The sequence below is a fragment of the Dermacentor silvarum genome, chromosome 3 (genome assembly GCF_013339745.2).
Source record: "Dermacentor silvarum isolate Dsil-2018 chromosome 3, BIME_Dsil_1.4, whole genome shotgun sequence".
NCBI classification, from domain to species: Eukaryota; Metazoa; Arthropoda; class Arachnida; order Ixodida; family Ixodidae; genus Dermacentor; species Dermacentor silvarum.
Window position 1 is genome coordinate 41,975,520 of NC_051156.1, and position 26,027 is coordinate 42,001,546.

A 26,027-nucleotide genomic window follows, 5' to 3' on the forward strand; every position below is an offset into this window, starting at 1 on the left:
TGGACCGGGAGAAACGATTTTCGAAGCTACGAGTTCTGCACTCCCAACGTCATCAATTTGCTTTCATGCTAATTTAAGGTTTAAAAAGAACCAAAGTTGAGTTGGACTAGACCTTTCCGTGCTTGAGCGATCAATGCTGAGCTTCGTGAAGGTCAAAATAGCATGAAATGGCAACTCAACATTATGTTTGCGAATGTTTTTAAGGTTACTTTAACATTATAAGCCATTTGTTAAAACGTGTCACAAGGAAATGAACTCTTAGTGGCCATTTACGCGCAAATAGGATAAAACTGCTCGCAGCCATCTCTTTCTTGTTCAGACAATTTTGCAGTGGGGAAAATACGCTTACCGACAGCAAGTAGCAGCATGTTTTTTTACTACCTTGCTTTTATTCTTTGGTCATCAGTTGTGGCGCCACAAGGTAACAAAAGTTTACCCGAAATTTACGATACCTACTTCTTTTTATTTGAGAGCGGGCAACGCGCTGAACGGCGGCCTTTTAAATTCCTGTTACATTTTTTTTCTTTTCAATCTGTAGTCTAATTAATGGTCATTTTCTATGCCAAGTTGTTTATTTTCTGTGCACCATACATTCAGTTATAATCAGATGCCCACTGCAAAGTGAAGAGACCTATAATTTCAGCCGCCATGCTATTTCCTTTTCATCGTCCTATATACTAAAATTACTACTTACTGCTACTGAAATAAACAGCCCATCCGAAAGGCACACTCCGAAAGTCAATGGCTTTAAAGTTATACTTTCAGGAAAAGCTGAAAGAAGTATGGCTTTTTCAAATGAACCTACTATTTTTCACTACAGTGGCTTAGAATCTACGTCGTTCTGCTAACGCATACTAGCTGATAGGCAAAATTCAAGGCTGCAGTGGCGCATTTCGACGGCAGGTGCCTGCGCAAATCCCCTTTTGCCACGCCTTTCAGTGTACCCACTTCGTCAAAATTATTCCAGAGACTATCAAGGCCGCTGTGTCGCTTTTGGATGTTAAACCAAAGGAGATTAATGTGCTAAATAATCTTATTTTGCTTGTTTCGTTATCTATCGCGTCCTATTGAAAAACAATGTGATTTCACTATAGAAAGGAATACAACTTTAATTCGCTACTTTATTAGAAGTAGTACGACGATCTTTCCTCGCTGGCTTAGCTCACGTGAAATTTGTGACAGAACGAAAAAAAGTCTCCGAAGCCGCATTTTGCCGTTCATTCGATATTTTTGCATAAAGAATTGGCGCACGCGTTGTCGTTGCACAAAGAAATAAAACTGCTGGCTCTCCCACAATCTAGAGTAGATGTAATCATGACATGACTACCGGCAAAGCAAATTGGTGCCGCGACGCACGCCTTAATACTTACTGAGTTGAACCTGTTTTGAACAGAAGCTCGTTGAAAGTCTCGTCGCGGCCAAACAACCATCCGCGGCACGCTGGACGCTGCTGGCCTGGTCACGCAGCATGGCGCTAGCTCTCGAAGGAGGCGGCGCAAAACCCGCGCCGTGGAACTCACAGACAGCCGGCGTTGAAGAGAGCACAGGCAACCCTGTCTCAGCGCCAAAAGATGGAAATGAAGTGTCATCATCATCATCAGCCTATATTTTGTGTCCACAATAGGACGAAGGCCTCTCCCTGCGATCTCCAACTACCCCTGTCTTGCGCTAGCGTATTCCAACTTGCGCCTGCAAATTTCCTAACTTCATCATCCCATCTGGTTTTCTGCCCACCTCGACTGCGCTTCCCATCTCTTGGTATCCATTCTGTAACCCTAATGGTCCATCGGTTATCCATCCTACGCATTACATGGCTTGCCGAGGTCCATTTCTTCCGCTTAATGTCAACTAGAATATCGGCTACCCCCATTTGTTCTCTGATCCACACCGCTCTCTTCCTGTCTCTTAACGTTAGTCCTAATATTTTTCGTTCCATCGCTCTTTGTGCGGTCCTTAACGCTTTCTGGAGCTTCTTTGTTAACCTCCATGTTTTTGCCCCATATGTTAGCACCAGTAGAATGCAATGATTGTACACTTTTCTTTTCAACGACAGTGGTAAGCTCCCAGTCAGGATTTGCCAATGCCTGCCGTATGCACTCCAACCCAATTTTATTCTTCTGTAAATTTCCTTCTCGTGATCAGAGTCCACTGTGAGTAATTGACCTAGATAAACGTACTCCTTTACAGACTCTAGAGGCTGACTGGCGATCCTGAATTCTTGTTCCCTTGCCAAGCTATTGAACATTATCTTTGTCTTCTGCATATTCATCTTCAACCCAATTCTTACATTTTCTTGATTAAGGTCCTCAATCATTTGCTGTAATTCGTCTCCATTGTTGCTGAATAGGACAATGTCATCTGCAAACCGAAGGTTGCTGAGATATTCGCCGTTGATCCTCATTCCTAAGCCTTCCCTGTCTAAGAGCTTGAATACCTCTAAGCATGCAGTGAATAGCATTGGAGAGATCTTGTCTCCTTGCCTGACCCCTATTTTGATAGGTAACTTTCTACTATTCTTGTGGAGAACCAAGGTAGCTGTGGAATCCTTGTAGATGTTTGCCAAGATATTCACGTAAGCGTCCTGTACTCCTTGATTACGCAATGTCTCTATGACTGCTGGTGTCTCTACTGAATCAAATGCCTTTTCATAATTTATGAAAGCCTTATAGAGAGGTTGAGTGTACTCCGCTGATTTCTCGATTACCTCATTGATGACATGGATATGATCCATCGCAGAATATCCCTTCCTGAAGCCAGCCTGTTCTTTTGGTTGGCTGAAGTCAAGTGTTGCCCTGATTCCATTGTAAATTATCTTGGTGAATATTTTATACAAAACTGAAAGCAAACTAATGGGTCTATAATTCTTCAATTCTTTAACGTCTCCCTTCTTATGGATTAGTTTGGCGTTTTTCCAGCTCTCTGGTACAGTTGAAGTTGTGAGACATTGCGTATGAAGTGTAAGGTGCCCTGTATCTGCCTTTTGAGCGTCGCTATTGGAAATCCCAATTTAAACTTCATCGTACTATAAGTTACAGTTTGAGTGATATTGTGAACAAAGGTTAGAGGCGATACCTTTCGTGTCCACGAAAGACAGAACATAATAGTTGTAATTAAGCACGCCATCGGAAGAGAGAGCCTGACGATACTGTGAAATCTCCAAGCTACGCGCAGGAGACAAAGAGTATGACGCGAGCGCATGCGCAGCAGCGCCAGGAAATACGGCCAAGGGGCTCATTCGTGGGATACCCAACGAATACACATCTGAAGACATAGAGAGACATCTCGTCAATGAGTACAACCCAGCGCTGTTGCAAACGAAGGGGATGGGAAAGATGGCAAATGCCATCGTAGTGTTCTAGTGCCACACTACACCTACTAGATTGAAACACAGCACCGCTGCGTGCTATATAGGAAACAGTACGAGACGTGCTACGCATGCGGCATACGCGGACACAGATGCGATGTTTGCCCCAACTCACAGAGTGAAAGATACCGAGGCTGTCGCTGCGACGATCCATCGGTAGACCACCAATGCGAACCGAGATATCGACGTTGCGGCAAAGACCACCAGACCGGAGACAGAAAATGCCACGCCAACTACATGTCTCCTTACGTACCGTCTTTACTCGAAAATAGTCGGACCACGAAAATAGGTCAACCCTTATATATTGTGCGCTCTGAGAAATAAAAAAATTATTCGAAGATAGGTCGACCCATATCTTATGAGAAAAGAAAAAAAATGAAATATGATGCTCCTTTGTTTACAATAGGCTCGGCTCGGCCACTCGCTCGTGAATACCTGAAGCCACATCCCAGTCAGAACTGTCATGAACATTGTCCTCGTCGGAAGGGAGAGTCCGTTGCGCCGCATGGACTTTTGGACCCAGCTCCAACTCGCTCTAAATGTTGACCGCCCTATCCCATCTCGTTGCGACAACTGGCCGTCTTTCATCTGAATGCCCTCGCAGGACACCTCAAGACCTTTTGCAAGCTCCTCTTCCACATTAAGCTTCAGTTCTTTCTCCAAAGCGCCACACCTCCCGGTTGCTGGGCTGCGAAAAGCACGACGCCGCCCATCGCACGCAAAACGTTGGTCCCGCTACTTCCTCCAACTGCTAATCAGTTTTTCATTCGTGTCGACTTTGGGCTGAGTGCCGCAGTTGTTGGAGCTCTCGGCAAACAGTACCGCTTGAGGCTTGAAGTCTGCGGTGTAGCTCTGACGACGTGACATCGTCGCATAGCCGCGCAACAGCAAATGCGAACCGTCACTTAGAAATGATCGCAAAATGGCAATGGCGTCGTAGAGGGAAACAACTAAACAATGAATAAACAAGTATTTCTTTAACAAAAAACAAACTTCTGTGTTTGCGCAGGAAGATACCGCTTCGGCCCTTCCTGCACGGCGGTTTATGCCCCAAAGTTTCGGCGAACACGGCGAGCGCCCGCTGCCCCGGCTGACGTGGTTTCAGACTTTTTCACCTCGGGCGGTCGCCACATTGTCGGTGCCTTCGCCGACGTCTGCACGGTATTTCGACAGCTCCCGCGTGCTCGAACGCTGCCGTCCGCAGGAAAGCACCGTTTCGGACCTGGCAGCATGGCGCTTTATGCCTCAAAGTTGCATCGAACGCGGACAGTGCGTGCCACGCCGGCTGACGTGGTTTTGGACTTCGTTCCTGTGAGCGCTCGCGTGCTGAGCGAGTACGGAGCCGGGGGCTCCTGCTGCGGCCCTGTTCCAAACTAAAACTCCATTAGCACGGCTCCTTTGCTAGGTTTGATAATGCATATAGGTCAAGATTATTTGGTCACGAATATAGGTCGTTAGATAATTATTGGTAATATTCCCGAAAAAAAACGTAGACCTATATTCGAAATAAATATGCCAGTCAAGAAACGGCAGTCGGAAAGGAGACAACGAGACGATAAAGAAACAGCCATGGACGAAAGACACTACAAGGAAAGAGAAGACGACTTTCCATTGCTGGAGGGACAGAGACGACGGTGATGCACCTCGTGCCCTGTCGGAAACGGGTGATACCAACGGACCACCCAGAACCTTACAAGTGAGCTGGGCGGAAGCCGCCTCTGGGACGCGCGCGCGGGTCGGGACTGCCACTTCTAACAGAGAAGGGGACAGCCCAATTATGAAGCAAATCCTTAAACTTCTCGAGCAATTGCAAGCGATAACAGCAGATACACGAGCGCAATTAAGGAACTCAAAGAAGAAAATCTTAACTAAACTAGAGATGGGTCGCTCAGGAGCGAGCCGGATCTTGTGAGCGGCTCTTTTTAGAGAGCGAGTGAGCGGTCGTTCAGTAAAAATGAGCGGCGGTTCTTTTGGAGAAAGGGAGCAGGTTTCCTCGCGTTCAGAGAGCCGTGCCGATGCGTTCCATCAGAGCCGGGTCTCCTGCTGGGTGCGACTTCCGCGCCATCTATTAGCGGTACGAGAAAGCAACTGCCCTCCCGCCCTTCCTCGCAACAGTTGTCTTCACCCCCCCCCCCCCACTTCGGCTGAAGAACGAAATAACCGCTGATCACTTACTGAACCACCGCTCCCTCGCTCTTCAAAAAGATCCGGCTCGCTCGTGAGCGCTCAGGAGCCAGCCGCTCTTTTCGCCACGGCTCCCTCGCTCTTCGCGGGATCGAATCCCGGCCACGGCGGCCGCATTTCGATGGGGGCGAAATGCGAAAACACCCGTGTACTTAGATTTAGGTGCACGTTAAAGAACCCCAGGTGGTCCAAATTTCCGGAGTCCCCACTACGGCGTGCCTCATAATCAGATCGTGGTTTTGGCACGTAAAACCCCATAATTAACTTAATTTTTTCCCTCGCTCTTCGAAAGATCCGGCTCGCTCCTGAGCGCTCAGGAGCGGGCCGCTCTTTTGAAGACCGAGGGAGCCGTGGTTCAGTAAGTGAGCGGCGGTTCTTTCGGAGTGAGGAAGCCGGTTCTCTCGCCTTGAATGAGCCGTGCCGAACCGTTCCGTCAGAGCTGGGTCTTCTGCTGGGTTTCGATGTTTTTCGATTTCTGACCGACGAATGGTTGCCGGTGTGGGCCGACTGGCGCTACTGGTACTCTCTCGCAGTGTGTGGTGTGCGCAACAGTCTCCTTCGTTTTTTGTGCGTCTTATGGTGTGGCACCCGATACCACCGAGGGGAGAAGTAAAGAAGTCTTAATTGGCAAAGGATGGAACCGTTCGTTGCCTGCTGCTGTTCGAACGATGTCGCACGACTCTCACCGATCGCACATCGTGCGCTGGTCCAATAACACTTCGAAGATGGTCTTCCGTGTGTTTAAAGGGCCCCTAAACCATCTCAGATATTTTTGAACATTGCAAGTAAACGCGCATCTAGTTCAGAATGCCGTCACGATCAACGACGCCAAACGCTGCAGGGCTGCGGGAGTGCCAAAAAAAAGATTTCCTCTCAGTACGTAGAGAGATGAGACGGGGACTCATTTGTGCAGCAGATTCACCGCCGCTGATCACTCGACGGCGCCGATATCGTCGCAAGGCCTTTTCTGGTTCCCTTCAAAGCTAAAACGGACGGCGCTTTGAAATGAAATACCGACGCTCACAAGCCGCAACATTTTCTCATTGTTGTTATCGCTCTTCGCAATATTTGTACACAAAGAAGAAAAATACGCCGATATTAGCGGCGCCGTCGGCTGCGCTGCGAGCACAGCCGAGCCCTTCGTCTCCCGGCTGCAGCTGATGTTTTCGTTGCCACTGGCGGAGGTGTGCAGGTTCGCGGTCGTCGATTGGGCCATTGATGGTTCAGCGGGTGGGGCGCCGGCCGAACTGCCGTCTACTTTGTACACCTCTCGCGCGGCAGACGTTCTACGGCACTGGTGGACGGCTCGCCGTCGGTATATGTGCCGCTAGCGTGGACGTGACCGGAAGTATGCAGTGTTTTGAGAAGCGCGTTGGCGATGACGTATGTCACGTGACCTTTCGAGAAGCACTGGGCGAGGAGGGGAGACCAGCCGATGAGGAGAGTAGCGAAGGAAAGAGCGAAACGATCGAGGGCCGTTTTTCGGTCATCAAACGCGTGTAACTCCGCTATTACAGCACCATTTCGAAAAATTCTCGCGGCTACGTGTTCGTTGTACACTCGTGCACAACTGCCACACCACAACTAAATTTCGACCTCTGTGTGGTATAGGGGCCCTTTAACGACAAGAGGTGAACGTACGGTTTACGTCCTGGTCTTCATTTGTGCTAATTAGTGTAGTCATGAAAATGTCGCCCATGACATCAACTTGAGGGCATTTTCTGAGCGTGTATCATTAGCACGTCAATAAAAGGAGGCCAATGATCTGTTGTGTTGTAATAGAACTTCATTTCTTTTTTTACTTTTTTTGACGTGGTGTATGACGGCATGATCGCCATTATCACGCGTGCACTCAAGAGTACAAAAATACAAAACAAAACAAAAACAAAAAAAAAAAACGGAAGGTACGTGCGGCAGTTCTGTGGATCTTTCGTATGATTTTTGTATTGTACTTCAAGAAATGATTTTTACATTCATTTTGCATGGCGTTACAGCTTACTCATATTATAGTGAACGTACGTATGTGAATAAATGAATAAAGCTGAAACAATGTACACTCATTTTGTGTTCTTAGTTTGACAAAAGTTGATTTTAAAGTACCACAAAAACGGACAAGCTTCAGTAATGGCGATGAAGTTATATATTTTGTTTCTGAAAAAAGTACCTCGCAGTCTGCCTGTCACAGTATCATAAGCATTTTCTCCCCAATATCAGAAAAGGAAGCTTCATTACAACTAAAAATTCACGCTTTTAATATGTGTAAACATATTCTCTAAACATAGCGAAAATACCAATAACACGGTTATTAAATTATGCATATATCGTTTTTTTTTCAAAGCCAGATAACTATAGAATATGCATAACACAGGTTACACGTTTAAGTGAACCGGTGAGCCGTTCAAATGAACCGGTTCATTTCAGCGAGTTGAGCCGTTCCGAGCCGCTCACTGAAGTGAGCCGTTTGGCCCATCTCTAAACTAAACGACGAGGTATCTGGGAAGGACGTTATCATCCAGTTTGAGGAGAATACAGAGGAGGACTTAGTTGGGGAAGAAACGGTACCCATATCCATGAAACGCAGAGCAGTAAACATGGTTCCGGCTCAAGCCGAGAGTAAAACACAGAAAAGAGAGGAAGAGATCACGAAAAGACAGGATAGAGTAGAAGCTCAAGTAGAAGACGACATAAAGACAATGTGCAAAGAAGTAGAGAAGAGAAAGAACACGCATAAGAAGGAAATGGAAGATGTTGGACATACTCGTGAGTGAGAAAAATGATGACTAGTGAACGTGTTTGCGGTCCCGGGTTGGCAAAGAAGAGGACGTCGCTGACTTCATCAACCAGCTGGCCACTCTTGCGCTCACCTTCGCGACCTAAAATAAACGGCCCCCTTCATACGTAAGGGTGATAGATGGTCTCCTTCGCGCGTAACAGAGTGGCGGAGGTGCTGGCTAAGCGCTCACAACAACGGAATAGTCACTGTTGCAGCTTCGTCGAAGCCGTCGACTTGCCGGCCTCCCGCCATTTGCCGTGACCGTCTTCGACATACCTGACGAAGGAGCCGCTCCGAGGTCAGCGCCTAGTAGTCCACTGCAACACTACCGGGTTTCCCCACCTTTGGAGGAAAAGCAGAAGATGCTGACGAGTGGCTCGTCTATTACAAACGAGTGAGCAAGTCCAGCGGGTGGGATTCAACCGCTCAGCTCACCAATGTGGTGTTCTCCCTGACCGACACCACACTCGTGTGGTACGAGAACCACGAGGACGCGCTTACGACGTGGGAATTTTTGTTGAAGAGCTCAAGGCGCATTTTGGGGACTCAGTCGCCAAAAAGAAGCGTGCTGAGCAGGCATTGTCGCCACGGGCGCAGCTACCAGGTGAGACATGCACCACGTATATTGAAGAAGTTTTAAAGCTGTGAAAAGTGGTCAGTGCTCGCACGTCGGAAGAAGATAAAGTCGGACAGTTTCTGAAAGGAGTGGCCGAGCACGTGTACAATTTTCTAATTGGTAAAGGAAATCTAAGTTCTGTGTCCGACGTCATTCGGCACTGCAGAACTTTTGAAACGCTCAAGATGCGTCGGATTACGCCATAGTTTGGTCGGTTGGGAAACGTTACGACGGTTGCCAGTGTGGACACGAGCCCTTGCCTCGACCTTCCTTCGACCATCCGACAGATTGCCCGTGACACACTTTCCCGCCGCGAAGAGATGTCGCGTGCAACAGCTGACCACCATGGCATGTACACGTCGCGTGAGTACACTGCGCCACATTCGGCCCCGTGGCAACCGATGGTTAGCGCAGTGGCCGTAGAGTACAGCGCAGCCCCAGTCTCTGATGAGTGACGACAACACGCTCTCACTCCGCGCTTTGACCGACGCGCACAGCGCACGCCTTCTCGACGCCCGATGTATCGTCATGACACACGCCATGAACCAACCCACTACACAAGGGAAAATGACAATATTCGCTTCATCAACGAACGACCAAGGTTTCGACTTCCCCTGGTGTGTTATTATTGCGGTATCCCAGGTCATATATCGTGGTTTTGCAACCAGCGTCTGACCACGTGGTATGGCCAGCCCTCAGAGTTTTCACGACCCTCCCAACGGCCCCATGGTTTCCCGTGGCCAGCACATGCATCGTCTGGCGACGACTATTGGCCGCGCAGCTCCTAGAATTGCTCCCCGGCATCTGATAGGAGTTCAACGCCCCCACCGCGTCCACGTGCTCCCGTTCTCCCTCACCGCTGCGTCACAACACGTCTGCTTCGTCACCGGAAAACTAGCTAGTGCGGCCGATGGAGGTCAGGTCGCTGGAAATGTGCTACTGACAGAAATACCTCCTGTGTTGGTGCTTAAAAACAAAGTGCGCGTTTTTGTAGATAATGTGCCTGTGATGGCTCTGGTGGACACGGGCGCAACAATTTCGGTCATTAGTGTCTCTCTTAAAGACGTGTTAGGGCGCAAGGTCATGTTTAAATGGGACGAAAGTTAAACGTTCTGTGGAGTGAGTGGCGAGTCGTTGCGACCTATTGGTGTGTTTAGTGCGAACCTATTTTCGGGAGGCCATGTTATTACGACAGAGTTTGTGAATATTCCTCGGTCGACCCATGATGTCATTGTCGGCATGGACATCTTACGGGAGTGTTGTGCCACTGTCGACTGCCGTACAGGGAAGATATTCATAAGTGGTAGGATGCCGTCAAGAAGGCTGGAGAACCCGGTACATCGCGAAACTACATTGATTGTTTGTGGTGATACGGTCGTACCTGCATCATCTACCGTTTGTGTTCCTGTTGCCTGTTGAGGCGCCAATTCTGACAGCTTTGATGCTACCGTAGAACCGATGCACATGAACTGTATGAAGAAGAATGTGTTGGTTCCACATTGTGTGGTGTCGATCAAAGGCGGACGCGCTGGCTTGTGGATTGTAAGCTGTTCTACGGAGCCCGTGATACTACCAGATGGCTTGAAATTAGCCTTCGTCCGGGAACACGCGTATTGAACGGTGACTGAACTTACAGAAGTGCCGGAAGAACCTGATGGCCACAGTTCGGAAACGGTGCTTTTGTCAATGGTAAATAATTCGCTCAGCATGACTGAACGCCGAACGTTAGTGGGTGGGCTTTCGAAGCATATCTCGGTTCTGTATTCGACTTGGCGCAGAAGAATAAAATACCTTTGTAGCGCCCACCAACGTCGCAACGCGGGGTTGTTAAGGTCGGTGCTCTCTGCTGGCGCCTTGGTACCATCTGTGAACGACGAGAATAAAGTTGGGCGGTGGTGCCACCAGCACAAGGCCGGTACGTGCAGTTTCGTTCAAGAAGCCAGCCACGCAGGCTTCTTGCAGCCGCCACTCCGCTAGCCGCTTTGCCTTTCTGAGTAGGGACGACGGCACGGCTCGTACGGCCGCCGTCACGTCCCTCCTACATTGGTGACTTCGGAAGTGATCCTCAGAGTATCAACGAGGACCGATTCAGCATCGCCTGCTACCGAGCCCTGCCCGAGGCCATGGACCAGCTGGAAGAAGAGTGGCGCCCACCGACGTTCGACGGCCCTTGGCGTTTGCAACTGTAGCCCTACCGTCCGCACAGCCCTATCGTGTGGTTCGCGCAGGTAGACGCACAACTATACGTAAATGGCGAGTCGTTGCAGCTCTGGCGGTACCTACTCCTCAAGCGAGAAATTCCCACCGACGTCTTCTCTCGTCTTGACCTTCCGTCATCAGACCAGAACATGTACGAGGGCCTCAAGATAGCCTTCTTTCAACACTTTGGCATACCAGTTCCCGATCAACTACGCAGCACGCCACAGTTTCCTTCAACGCCTGAGGCTTCTGAAGGAGTGGCTCAACCTACGTCTTCCTCTTCGTCATCAGCGCCTGTTGAGAGCTGCGCCACTGCTCGAAAATCTTCCGCCGAACCTACACCGAAGTAGCCACTGTGGGGAGACACTACAACTGCGCCTCCCGCGTCTAGTTCGTTCCCCCACAACGAACCTCCCGCCACACTGCCCGCACCATCAACTACAAAACTGGTGTGTCCGCTAGTCCTCAGCAACGACCACCTTGCATACCAAAGAGTCGGCATGCACTCCACCCCCACCCGAGTTACATGGCGTCCCCAGTCCAAGCCGTGGAGATGACTCAGCAGCGAGCCGTGCCTAGACGGCTGTCGAGACGCATATCAGTCCGCCTGTTCCGAGTGAAATCCTGCGGCAACACTGCGGCGAGGCTGGTCCGCCAGCTATCACGTGCACTGCACTTGCTAGCTACGCCAGCGTCTTTCTCGTAGAGCCCTTGTCCTATGCCCCCTCTCGCAGCGCACGTTCAGTGTCTCGGCTTCAACGCCCCAACGACACTGCCTTGACGTTTGGCCACAAGGATGCCTCTTCGGCTTGCGGTGCTCGGCGTCGGTGAACTCGTGCCCAGCGCGGCCGGCAGCCCCGCTGTTTCTCTGGTTTTCGACGCTGCGCCCACCCGATTTTACACAGGTGCCAGGCCGGACCACGGTGTAAGAATACAGGTGATCCGACGGAAGCGCGCGGCGTGTCTCATTAATGTTGGGATGCCGCTAGGTGCCGCACGCGACTAGGAGGCTGTAGGGAGCCTACATGCAACGCCGTTTTAGGGTGGTGACAGCCTTTGTAAGGGTACTTGCCGCCGCTAGCTAAATTGGCGGGTTAGTTGTGGGGACAAAAATGGCGATAGACCAGCCGACAGACCACACTTCCCGCAACCCTTGGTGACGTGAAATTAATTAATTTCTTTTAATAAACTTTGGCCTCAGCAGCCAGAGACAAATGGCGCGTCTGAGCACCGTACACGGCACGTCTACGTTTTAGTACAACAGACTAGTAAGGACAGTCGTTATTACAGCACCTTTCGAAAAGCACCCTTTATATTTTATGTACAATTGGAAGGCAACGACAATGCTTAATGCGGTTCATATTCTTGGCGTGAGATAATCCTACCACGAGCACGCCATCGTGCCTTATAACTTCTTGCTTTATATGTGTCGCACAGCGTGCAATAGAAAAGTAAGTTTGATGTGTTAAAATAAAAGTAAAATGCAACTAGTATATTAAAGATGTATGCAGGTTTCTTGTGCGCGTTGGCGCAAAACTAAATTAAAGAAATTTAATAAATCGCGTGCCAGCATGAGTACATCAAAGCATGACAAAAAAAGGCAGAAAGACTGGGGACAAAAATGGCTACCCACCAAATTTCGCGGTAAATAGCGGTCAAAATGTTGGTGATGTCACCACCCTCAATAAGAGGCTGAACACCGGGGGCATGGGGACCGGGGGCAGACATACCCTGAGCGCGCGCGTTTCAGCCGTTTTAGCCTGCGTTATTCAGAGCGCCTGTTAGTGTTAAAGCTCTCATAATGAGGTTATTATAGTAATTTCCCGAAAGCTATAAGAGTTATTTGAGAGAGTCGCTAGGCTTGCTGCATTTTTAAATCAAAAGCGTACATTTCACTCAAAGCGGCGCTAACAGTCCGCATTTTTGCTGTAGCAGCTGACAATTCATTTTGAAAGTTACGTTTAGATGACGAGTTGCTATCTGTCATCACTATACGCTGCGTCCCTGTTTTCATTTTTCATGCGAAAACAGTGCGTAGGGCAGTACCACGTACAATGTCCTCCTGAGTGTATGTAAGCGCTTTCGCGCAATGCGGTGAACTGTTATATCATTGTTCTGCAGACACAAACGAAAATATAGTTTTCGCGTTTCTTATACAGGCTCCGTGCATAGTATTGGGTCATAAAGCACCAATATAAAGGCTGTTTGTTTCTTACCAACCATGCGGCACCTTCTATACGTATATATCCTCCCGTGGAATCAGTATGCGCATGCTCCTTAACAAAATATTCATGATAGCAGGACGCTGATCGTTTTTCTTGCTTTTTTATTCAAAATTACGAGGCAGTAGAAAAACAAATGTAAGCAACTTGCAAACCAACAGAAAGGAAGTCAATCGATGTAGAATATACATGCTCTGTGACATTATTCATAGCTGGGTTTAAACGAGCTTAGCTAGCTTTCTTAAATTGCGCGACTTGCTGCTATTGGATCGTTTTTCTTTGGCATACTGTCTCATCCTCATGGAAACATAGTAGTGCAGAACATGCGCAACCACGTCGACCTTGTGCAGAGGACATGGGAATGAAAAGTTGTGCTGCTCCAGCAATTCATCTATCGTAAGGCAGTATGCAGAACGTTTTGCAGCGTTCTTCTGAAAGACACTCTCTGCTGATTGCAGTATCCGAAAGATGTGAATGGCAAGGTGAACCAGCTTGCCTTTAGTCTTCAAGTTAACAAGGGAAGCTTCAGGGCGGTCTGACTCTATAAGTGAGACGGCCAGTCCACGGGTGCATTGTTCGCATGATGTGTTCTTCAAGAGCTTGCGGCACATGTACCCTGTTATGTAATACACTATACAGTCCGCTGCTTCTGACATAGAGTAAACATGGTCAAAAAGGGTCTCGCAATACCACTTCATCATCTACGCTCTTATCAAGTCTTTTCTTGAGCGTTTACAGCTTTGACTCTCCGTCATTGGATCGGAAGGCTGTTGTGAGATCTGACAGCGTGAGCAGACGACTTTCGCAGCCATTTGCAATGCTGCAGCTGCCAAACTTTGGGGGCGTTACCAGACTCTAAAAAGACAGCATGTTATATAACTGGAGAAAATTTGGCATAGAAGATTGTTCGTTCTGACCCCCGGCTTGGGGAATAGTCCGAAAAAAGCGTTCAAAAACGTCCTGGTTGAAGCGGGATGTCAGCACATACTTGAAGTCGCAGACTTCGAGTTAGTAGGTTGTTAACTATATTGTTGACATAACTGTCACTCTAAGTCCCTCAGCAGTTGGCAACGTTAAAAAGCGTTCTTTCGGGATTCTTCCTACAGCCACTTGCGTTTCCCAAGAATCGAGCCATGTCAAGAAAGACTTTAAGACTTCAAAGTCCTTGCAGTCTTGTCTTATGCCTTGTGCGGGAAAACGCCGGTTTAACGCGTCAAACAGATCATTGAACCCTCACGGTAAACATGACTGTTCCTTGGATATTTTCCAGTCCAAAAACACCTCGTTTAGAATAGTACTGTAGGCCATCATCCACACTTCTGCTGAAGATCTGTGTCGGCAGTTTCACCCTCATTTTTTCGGTATTTGTAGGGTTCAGGTGGGCAGATGACAACTTTGGGCACACGCGCAAGCACCCTGGATTGCTGGTGTCCGCAATTAGTAATTTGTCATAGTGAGCTCAGAAAATGCAGTCTTCAGCAGTTTGAAGAATTTTTTGCGTGTGTAGCCGGTTTCTAACGCATTTCATCAAGTGTGGGGCATCTGCAAAGATAAACACCTTGCGGTCATCATCAAGAGGATGGATAAAATAATTAATGGGATTTTCCAAATTACCGCTCACTGAGTACTCTTTCGACATCCTGCGGTTAGTAGCAGCGCCGTGACAGACCAAGGCATCAACGAATGCTCCTGCCCGCTCTAACAGTATTACTGCTTTCATGACCAGACGGGTGAGGTCATTCCCTTTTGTTGGGCCTTTGCTGGCGAAAACGGCAACCGGCTGAGAGTGTGCGTCCCCAAAAGAGCGGAGCATAAAAACAAGTCCGTGGTCGGCTAGTTGTTCTTTACATGGCAAAGATTCGCCGAAGTCAGTGAACCCTGAGTACGTCATTATTTTTGAATGAACAGTCATCTCTTGCCGCACCTGAATTTCGTCGAAAACAAGAATACCATGACGCTGGTATGAATCCTTTGTGGCCTTCTTTTTTTGAAATGCAGCGAAGCATCTCTTATCAAATCCGCAGTCGACTTGAATGAAGGACATGCACTACCTTGCTGTAGAAACGCTTTCAAGGGGCAGAATGTCGTTCTCTCGCAAGAACGTGCAGGTGGCCGGACTGCGTATGTGGAGAAGCAGGCACATCATAAGCCATGAATCAGTGTACCGCCGGTTCCTTTTAGTGGTGGCTCTGGCCGCTGACAAACACTCTCCTATGAGCACGCGCTGAGCTGGTGGTAAGTCAAGTTTGTTAAGCTTTTCTTCCACTGTTGCTTCAGACATTGCGCTCAATTTGTTACGTTTTTTCATTAATTCATCTTTCAGTCTTTTTGTTCGATTGATCAGTCGGCTTTTTCACTTCGCCACCACATATCTTGCCCTCTTTAAGGCTGCTTTTTTGTTGCTGAGGGCTAGATGGTATACGAAATCGTTGGTACGGCCTGCGCTCTTGTTTCTTCCGAAGAAGCCTCTTGTGGTGAATATGAAGTGTATCTGGCAACCTCTCACAGAGGCTGCAAGTTTTCTCACTGGATTCTATCCACATGGAACATTCTCTGTGCCTCCAGTGGCTGGACACATCGACGTAGGTGTTCTTTGGGTGTACGTCAGGGAAACGACGTCTCTCAGGGCCAGCTTTGCAGACACTGACTTTGTCGACTCGGCGCAAGGCACTGTTCAAATCACCCAGCGTTGACAGCTTACTAAAAATTCCAAGTTTTTCTGGAGATAAGATCTCCCCATAATAATGACACGGGCATTCGTCTGGTCATCGACTTCAAGGTACTTTTTCATAAACATCAAAGCAGGCTCGCTGGGCCCACAGGAACTTCCGTTCGAAGCTTTTTCAAGGTGAATAAAAACTAAGCTTCTCACACCGGCCATGCCGACCCTATTGCAGGACCAGAATATTGTAGGCAGCGTGGCGAGACAGGTATTTTTAAAGAGCGTGTTGAAGTTGATGCTGTCGGTGTTACCATCATGCGATGCTGCACTGAAGTCCTGAATTTTGTGAGGTCTTGTAGACTGCTGAGCTGCTATGGGTAACGTTTCGTTGTCCACACGAGAAGTCTCTTGAGCTCTTGTCTTTTGTATCACAAATACTTTTGCCTGCGGTTCTTGTAGTTCACTGCCTTCAGGTTTTGATTTGCGCTTGCCGTCAGCTGGAGTCTGTACTGTGTTGGCTGCGTTATTCTGGTTCTGGCCATCTTCTATTTGCACGTCAGTTGCTAGCTCCAGTAACTCGTGATTCACTACATTTTGCTTTCTGTTTTTTTTTCCTTTCCGCTTGTGCTTTCTGCCTATTGTTCCTTCTTTCGGAAGTGCTTCGCAAGCGTCAGTTGTCACGGAACACACTTCTTTGAAAGTGGATTGTGAAGTAGCCGGAAAATGAGTCGGCACAGCATCTCTAGCTAAAGAAGCTCTTCGGGTCGTGCTGGCTAAAACAACTCCGTTGTGCACTGCTGTCCATGTTTTTGACACGTACAATGGGTCGAAGTGCTTTTCGCACACGTAGTCCCCTGGTCGCAGGACTCGGTCTTCACGTTGTATGGCATCCCGCCATGCTTGCAGTCGACTCGTCTCTTTAGGGACACTGAACATGCATACTTTGTCTTTGCACGAGTCATATCCACTCTTGCAGTTTGGAACGAAACACTTCTTGCCCATAGTCCGGCTCGATCCGTCTCCGCCAGGCAACGTCGCGGCTCAAACGGCAAATCTCTCTTCTTCCCCTTCTTGCGATTAAACGGATTCGTCCTTTTCCATTATGTATACCACGGGAACACTTTATTAAGCGCTTACCGAGAACAAGGCTGACTGATTGCTCAACGGTAAAGCAAACGTTGCAAAATATTAAGAAAAGATAACTTATCGTCTGCCCGCACCACTTTTCTGCGACTGCTTCCAGGCATTGTCAAACGCCGTCTGCTAGATCCAGCGACGCGACCGCAATGCCGGAGACATTATCGTCTGTTTCGGCGCCTGAGGGATTTCAATTAGTATAGTGCCACACAGAAACACTAAAAAAATTAGTTTTAATGATTTTAAACGCGCTTTACGTAGAGTTACAATTATTTACACGTACGAATTTCCCGCTTTTTCAGCCTCCTAACGTGTGCTGCCGTGCAGCGGTGCAGACGTGAAGCTCCACCATTAGTGAGACGCATTGCGCAGCAGCGGTCGCCGTGTCGTCGGATCACCTGTTCTTCTTACACTGTCGGCCGGACGCTGCTACGCGCACTTCGAAAGCGCCCGCCCTCAACACCGAACCTATGTTCACGGGTACGACTGACATGCACACGTTGGCACCACGCTAACAGCGATAGAGCGAACCGGGTCCCGTCGTCGCGGTCTTGTCACCACGGTCGCAGCTTCAGCGGGGGCCGGATTCGATGTTGCTATCGGCGCCGACGCACCCCACCATCGTCTTCACCGCTTGACCAGCCCAAACTTGGACGATGTCGTTGTGGCTGCCGCTTTCCCCGCACCGTTCTGCGATCGACCGTCCATGCTCAACGATCATAGAACATCAGCATCTGCAGCTTAGAGCGCGAATGGCGTCGCCCCTGCACCCACCGAGATACAGGGATTATCGGGGCCACGTTCCTCAAACTGCCACCACCAAAACCTCGTCCACTGCTGCACTCACAGGCCAGACCACCTCAGTGAATCGCGTACATTTCGCTGTTCCGATTGGGCGGGGGGCCCTGTAGCACCCACCACCACCGCCTTGGTATCATCTGTGAACGACGAGAATAAAGTTTGGAGGCGGTGCCACCAGCGCAAGGCCGGCACGCGCAGTGTCGTTCTAGAAGCCAGCCACGCAGGTCATCGCAGCCACCGCTCCGCTAGCCACTTTGCCTTTCTGAGTAGGGAGGCCGGCACGGCTCGTACGGCCGCCGTGACATCCCTCGTACACCTTCAATCCAAACTAGTAGTGTGGGACAAGTTCAGGCAGATAAGGAAAGAGGAGAGTAATTCCTTGGAAAACATACACGATATCGAACGCAGGACAGAAATGTCCAGGCGGGACGTCGCCGTGACAACGTACAAGGTCCTGCCCCAGTCAAACCTCAAGGTCTTAGACAGTAAGTTCTTACACATGTGGGAGGCTAAACGTAGCCTCCAAGCCAGATGTATGTAAGTTAAGCAAGCGCTCTTCTTTACTGGGCCTATAGTACTGGCCTTAAATAAAGTTTCTTCTTCCTCCTCCTCCAAACCTAATAGAAAGTACAATGACACAGTATGACTCTACGTAGGAGAATAGCCAACATAAATAGAGACATCCAGGAAGGCGTGTTACAGCTTTGCAAGTCACAATGGGTAGAGACGTGTAGCACCATGGAAAATCAGCTGAGGTTAGCCAGGACGTGGAATCTCTTCAGGTTCCTGCTGGATGCAGAGGAAATCAAAACAGCACATAAGCAAAAAGTCAATAAGATAAAACATGAATATAAAGTAACCAACGACGATAACTTCTGAATGACCTCATAACGAGTTACACTAATGAGGCTAGACCCGTAACGCACTCCGAATACGAAGGCATGGTGAACGAAGACTTAGACAGACCGTCCAGCGTTACCGAAATACGCGCGGTGTTGCACAGACTCAACACCAAGTCTGAACCCTGACCGGGCGGCGTTACTAACAAAGCGCTTAGAAATCTAGACGAAACATCGATACAGCAACTCACGAATAGGGACGGATTCCACGGCAGTGGAAAACCGCCCGCATATCCATGATACCCAAACCCGGAAAACTCCTACAGCTGGAAAATCTAAGACCGATATCGCTGACGTCCTGCGTGGGACGTTCAGCGATATCGAACCAACTATCTCGAGAAAAGGCAGACGGACCCGTGACAATGAGACGCAGAATAGTAGTTCCGCCATTACCCAAAAAATTGGAAGACGCTTAAGCTTCTCTAAGAGTGGAACGCGATAGTGTTATCGGATCCCGTTCGCCTCGCATTTTTCAGTCGGCTTCACTGCAACACGGAACGTAGGAAAGTTAGCTTTCAATGACCAAGCTTACAGCAATCCCCATAAAGTCGGCTCCACTTGCATTGCTGTATTGCTGAGAAGACGTTCTTCCAGGGGCAATATAAGTGACCTTATATTAAAATCTGAAAGCCCTATCAGCTTTTTTTCTTATTTCATTAATTGTTTGCTATTGCCCCGACGCGTGCGCGTGTCCAAAACCCCTTAGGTAGGCGAAGTCCCATTTTGACTTGCCGAGGATGCGAGCGCCATCTGGATATCATTTTCGCAAGTAAACTACCCTAGCACGCACCTGTAGGTCTCGTAGAAATGCTGCAACAGGGGTTGTGTTTGAGTTCCCTCGGAACAGAATTATGTTTTCTCGCACATTCAAATTACAATCCGACGCCACCATGTCTGTAGGTTGTGGTTAAGTCGCACTTTACCATTTTATTGCGTTAGCAAATATATGGACATCCAAGCTGATTTCTGCTGTCGGCGTCGCCTTGAGTTTCCGTATAGTCCAACGGCGATGAAATCGTCGCCGCGTGCCATATATGCTGTATGGGCGCGAGGGACGCTTGCTTTCACGGGGAGCGACCGCACGGCGGAGAGCAAACGCGACTTTGTATTCTCTCGCTCATCCTGGAATCAAGGCGCCCCAAAGGTTCATCGCTGAGCGCTACGCCTGTCCAGGCATGCATTTCCACGTGCGGGCTTGGGCAGGCTCTTGTCTGGCTTGCCAAAGAGCTCAGATACGTCGCCACATCCGAAGTCCCGTACAGTCATTCCTTCCGCCCACTGAACGTTTTCAGAAGATTCACCTTGATAGTGTCAGACCTCTTCCTCATCAAAGCGAGATAGCTACGTCTATACTATAGTCGGCTGTTTTACTGGACGGCCTGAAGTCACGCCACTTCCAGACATAACCGCAGAAACTGTCGCAGATGCTCTTATAAGCACATCGATATCAAGATTCGGCGTCCCATTCGAAGTCACAACTGATATATGGCCAAAGTTGGAGAGTGTACTCTTCCGACAACTTACTAATCGCTTCGGCATACATCTCTTCAAAACGACTGCGTATCACCCTCAAGCCAACGGAGTTTCCGAACGTATACACAGACAACTTAACGTGGCACTCATCGCCCATGGCGACTCGGCAAACTGGGTTGATGTCCTTCCAGTAGTACTTTTGGGTATCCTTGCTGCTTTTAAAGAAGACTTGCAGAGTTACCCAGCCCAGCTCATTCATGACACCACCCTGCGTCTTCTGGCCGAATTTGTCCAGCTTCTCTCGCTCTCCACAACCTGGGATGCACCCTCGGTCGCCCAACGATTTCAACACTCGTACACCGCGCTTCGACCCATCCAGCCTCGCCACGAGACCGCAGAAACACCCTTCACCTTGAAAGACCAAAAAAAATACGACATTCCATGTTTTTCTGCGGACCGTTCTACTCGGTGGTCACTGGAGCCTCCATAGAAGGGACCGTATCTTGTTTCAGACCGCAGGCCCAAACACTTCAGAATTAACGTCGGTGACGAGGTGCTGTAACCCATAAACTTGACGACCAAGCTATTTCCTCTAGTGTGCACACGCGCAGTCTTTCTTTAATTTCTATCATCACCTTACCTCTCCCCTTCAATTTCCTTTATATTCACGAGTGTGAATAAACCCCGTGTCTTCTGGATGGTACGACCGTCTCATTCACTACTGAAGCGGCATTGCCGCCGCCCGTAAGCATCGTAACAGTGGCGACGAGAATTCCCACCGATACGCAACAGCTGCCGGGTAACAGCCACGAGACGAAGGCACCCATCGGCCCAACCGGAGCCATGGCCCTGAAGCTTCCGGATTTCGTGGAAGACACAGATAAGTGGCACGCCTTTTTCGTAAAAGTCGACGCTAACTTTGAAGCAAACGAGACTACAGATGGCGCCAATAAGAGGGCCTTGTTGGTTGCAGCGTTAGGAAGGATGGTTGAAATTCACTTTGGTAGAGTAGCACCGAGAAAACCCAGCTCACTGAGCTATGAAGAAGTCGTTTAATGAGCTCTATGATCCGTCAACTAATGAGATATCGGAAAGTTTCAAGTTCTTTCATCGAAACCAACAAGAAGGAGAGTCTGTGCAGGCGTTGACCATCGAGATTCGTAGGCTAGCCCATAACTGCAACTTCTATTAGATGTTGCCGCGAATGCTCAGGGATCGCATCGTTTGAGGAGTGCGGTCCAAAAACTTGCAGAAACAGCTGTTAGCGAAGAAGGACTTGACTCTTTCGGAAGCCGAAGCACTTGCCCTTACCTAGGTTCGCAACAGGTGGACAGGCAAGGTGACGCCGTCGGTGGACTCAACTTTCAGCGCAAATGGGAACCCGCAATAATAAGGAATGAGCCGAGCGCGTTATCGCAACAATGTAGCTGCGGTGGCAGACAGGGGCATCAAGCCATTGCGTGCACGCTACGAAGGCGACGATGTTACAAATGCGGATGAGAAGGTGACTTGGCGCGAGTATGTTCTCGAACAGTTACCGCCCATCGAAATTTGGAGATAACCAGATATTCAGCGGAAAGTGAAGATAGTGGCAGCAATGCATTGCAAATATGGCAAGTAAACAGTCATGAATGTCTTCTTGTGCCCCTAAGGAAACTTCTCACGTGCAATAAAATTCCACTGAAGAAGAAAATCGACACAGGCTCACCTGTCTGCATGGTGCCCAAAGCAATATACGAAGCCCATCGTCATCAGTGGCCACCGCTTTGTGAGGCTGCGTTAACCCTTTTGTGTTATCTTGGAAAGCTACCAGTGTTTGGCGTTCTGCAAACGCAAGCTTCCTATAATTCTGTGACAGTGGACTGCAATTTCGTAGTGTTAAACTGCGAAGGTCCTAGCCTTTGCGGCCGTGACTTATTGCAGAAACTCGAGGTACAAGGGGCGCCGCTTCTTCACATCGCGTCGCACTGAGCCGAAGTGAAGCTGGAGAGTCAAGGAGCTGCACCCGTGTGGATCAGTAGACTCACCTTTTCACGGAGGGCGTGGGACTCATCAAGGGGCCACCCGCATGGCTTCATATAAAGGACGGAGCAACACCATGGTTCTGCAAGGCAAGAGACGTCCCATTTGCTCTGCTAGATAAGGTCTCCGCCGAGTTAGATCGATTCGTGGCCGGGGGCATTATTTCACCTGTTTCTGATGCAGAAAAGCGATGGGACAGTTGCGATGGGACAGCATGGGAATTCGAGCAGTATATGCAGCGCAATGGGAATCGCACGAATTCGAAACCTCCCTATTACCACCAGAGTAATGACCTAGCCGAACAAGCCGTGCGCACAGTTAAAGAATGCTTGAAGAAGATAGGAGGCGTTCGCCTCATAGCGTGGTTGGCCCGGCAGTTAAGCAATTATCGAAACGCACCACACCAAGCGGGCCCTTCTCCTTCAGAGATTCTACTAGGTTACCGTTTGCGCACAAAATTTGACATGTGTTTTCTTCCAGAGCCTGCCCTGTCAAAGCTGCAAATGACTCTGGCTAAAATTTTGCACCGGGAGACTGTGTACGTGCAAAATTACGGCGCCGGTGATAAGTGGTCATCGGGCACTGTGGAAGCTAGTTCCGGTGCTCGCCTCCTGGATGTTAAGACTGCGCACAGGCTTGTCCGATGGCATTGGATCAAGTTCATAAGCGGAGCACAGATGATATGCCAGCAGCCGTCGACCTGTCGAGGCCTTCTACAACAGGTTCCCCGGTAATAACAGAACCAAGGGCGGCTGATACATCCGAGAGAATGCAATAAGCGCTACCTAGGAGCTACGTCGCTCCGCACGATTGTTTTAGACCGCAAGCCCAAGCACTGCATAATTCACGTCGGTGACAAGCCAACCGTCGTTTCCGTTGACATTCTCAAACCTGATTCCATCGACAACACCTCCATTCACACTTTTGAAACTGCCCCGCCTTCTCCACTGCCTTCAACCTTGCCATCACTCTCTCCAGCCCCTCGACGTTACAAGCACTCTCACTGGTGAACGGACTCTCCATTTTTCAACTTTCATGTGTCGCTCCAGGCGGGGCGGGGCCCCTGTGGCGAAGTCTGGCCAAAAATCAATCAGAAGGGTTAGCCTTACAAGAAGGTTGTAGTTTAGGTACTTCCTGTTCTTGTGACAAGCTTTTCTTCGAGACACCGGCAGCCTGGCCACGAACTGCAAACTCTACCACCCCTTTTACAACACCCAAACCCAGAGCACCATGATCCAGCCAAATCTACGAGTTTTGAACGTCCACATGACAGACGGCATCGACGTGGGTTTCCAGTCTAGAATACAACTTGGAGATCTCTTCCCAACTTCAATGAATATTGCAGCCCACCTAGCTGTATGCTACAACTGCGGCGATCAGGGACACATCGCGAGGTATTGACGCCGCCACCCACAGCGTGCTCCACGAGATTGCGCATATCCGCCTCTCATGCAAGCTGGATCCTGACAAGAACTTAAAACCTTTTCGCCAGCCACCTCGAGAATCCACGTACACGCCATGGAATGACTCCCCAGAGTCTGACCGCAGCCTGACTGGAGCGCCGACTCGGACTCGTCCATCGCTATCTCCACTTCGCCGCTCGCCTACGCCGCGTCAGCTGGGAAACTAGCTGGTGCGATAGATGAGTTGTTGTCGCGAGACGGTCACTTTTTCAAGTGTCTCTACATGTCGTCATCTTAAACAACAAAGTGTGTGTTTCTGTCGATTGTGTACATACTGTGGCTATGGTAGATATTGGTGCTTCCGTGTCTGTTATGTCTTTGTTTCATCAATCGTCTAGGAACAAAAGTTACATTTGATTGGGCGGAAAACGCACGTTTGGTGGAGTTGGCGGTGAACTCTTAACGTCCTATGGGAGCGTGTTCCATTGTGATAACCGTTGGTGGAAATGGATTTCGAACCGACTTTACTGTGCGTCCGTGCGAGTTTTTGCTATGGATAATTTGAACCTTAATGTGCAACAGTCTTAAGAGGACTGTACTTGTCCCTCGATCTTTTATCGAAGTCATAGAAGGTTGTACTCAAGTGTGGATGACGAATGCGTCCTCGGAGTCAGTTATTTTGCCTGCTGGACTGAAGGTAGCACGCATTGAAGAAGATGGTGTTGTAAGCATTCGTGCGGTTGCTACTTCTGCGGAGGCAAGCTCGGCACTCAGTGACTACTCTTCATAATTTAGGAGCACGATTAATAAATCGTTCCCTTCTTCCCCAAACAAGCGCTGCAAGAGTTCCTTGTCCGCTATGCTTCAGTGCTTTATTTTGCAATAGAGCGTCTAAATGACCACAGTACTCACGCGTACACCACCGCATCAATAGACAGATGTAGTACTGCGCACGTTGCGTACGTAAGATCGCTACGTTCTGCAAAGTGCGCATGTGCTGAACGCAACACGAACTGTACGTGTTGCGTACGCGGCAGCTGCGTACGCACGCATCTAATTCTTGCACACGTACGTGGGGAGCCTCACGTGCTACTCTCGTGGTTCTCATTTCTTTGGGAGAGCGCGAGACAAAAGAGTAAAAAAGAGCACTTGACAACAGGCGTAGTAGGATTAGGTACGTAGGCGTTTCCTTTTACTAAAAGCGCTGTCGTCACACGCGCCGCCACGTTCCGCAAGGCGCTTGCGTGCTGCGTACGCAAGCGCCTTGCGTTGCCGCAGTACTAAACATTTGCCGCAGTACTAAACACATCATGCCGCAGTACTAAACATTTCTAATAGTGGAGCAGCGTCGCCAATACGACAGAAGCCGTACCGCTTTTCTCCTGCTGCGCGCAAAGTGATCGTCGAAGAAGTTACATTCTACGGAAAGGCGTCATCCAGTAGTGCAATTGGTAGTGCACAAAGGGTCCAACGCAATGGCACAAACCCCAGTGAACTAGCGAAAGTGTTTAAGCTAGAGGATGGTCCGTCGAGTTTACGCCGAAAAACCTGCGCCTGGCGATGACGTGACCATACGTCGCCTAGTCCCTGGGTGGCTCCAGTTATTTTGGTCAAGAAGAAACATCATTCGTGGTGATTCTGCGTCAACTACCGACGCCCAAACGCAGTGACGAAGAAGGATGTGTATCCTCTCGCACATATAGGCACCGGGTGCGGGATGAATTTGGACCGGTGGCGCCTTCATGCGGCTGCGCCGCGAATGTAATGGCATGTGGCGGCCGGGCCGCGCGCAGCAGGCGCTGCCGTGAAACCAAGTCTGATCAAACATGTTGCGTTTTTGGGTGGACCAACAGTTACTGAAACATGACTGAAGCTGGTTAGGACATTCAATTTAATCGTTCTTCATAGCGGCATCGCGTTTTTCAGGCGGAAAGTCTGTATATGTGCGGTCTGAAGGCAACAGCTAGCGCGTACAGTGCTCAGCAATTGAAACGCGATACTCGAATCCCATGGTCGCCAGCGCTTTTTGCACTGACTGTAAGCGCTGGGGACACCAAACTGATACATTATGGTGTAGAGTGAAAGCGAGAACCTTCGTAGCGCATTATGACTGCATTTGGTCCCACGGCGCTCACCTGTGGCGCGAAAAAAAAAACGCTGGCAGCCGCGTCCTGCCAGCGCTTCAATCGCTGGGCACTGTACATTTCCGACGCTGATTTGCTATGGTCTAGTTGTTCTAACGTTAATAAAAGAGCCGTTATACGCAAGAGCT

At 49.2% G+C, this 26,027-nt stretch overlaps 1 protein-coding gene across 1 annotated transcript in view; it reads left to right on the forward strand.

The window, feature by feature from the left end:
* Positions 1 to 328: 328 nt before the first annotated feature.
* Positions 329 to 26,027, forward strand: part of LOC125943757 (tissue factor pathway inhibitor-like) — a 232,556-nt gene continuing 206,857 nt past the window's right edge. The window contains exon 1 of the mRNA XM_049663263.1: positions 329 to 421. Within this exon, the coding sequence (XP_049519220.1) occupies positions 367 to 421 (55 nt within the window). The 5' untranslated portion in view covers positions 329 to 366. The remainder of the gene's footprint in view (positions 422 to 26,027) is intronic.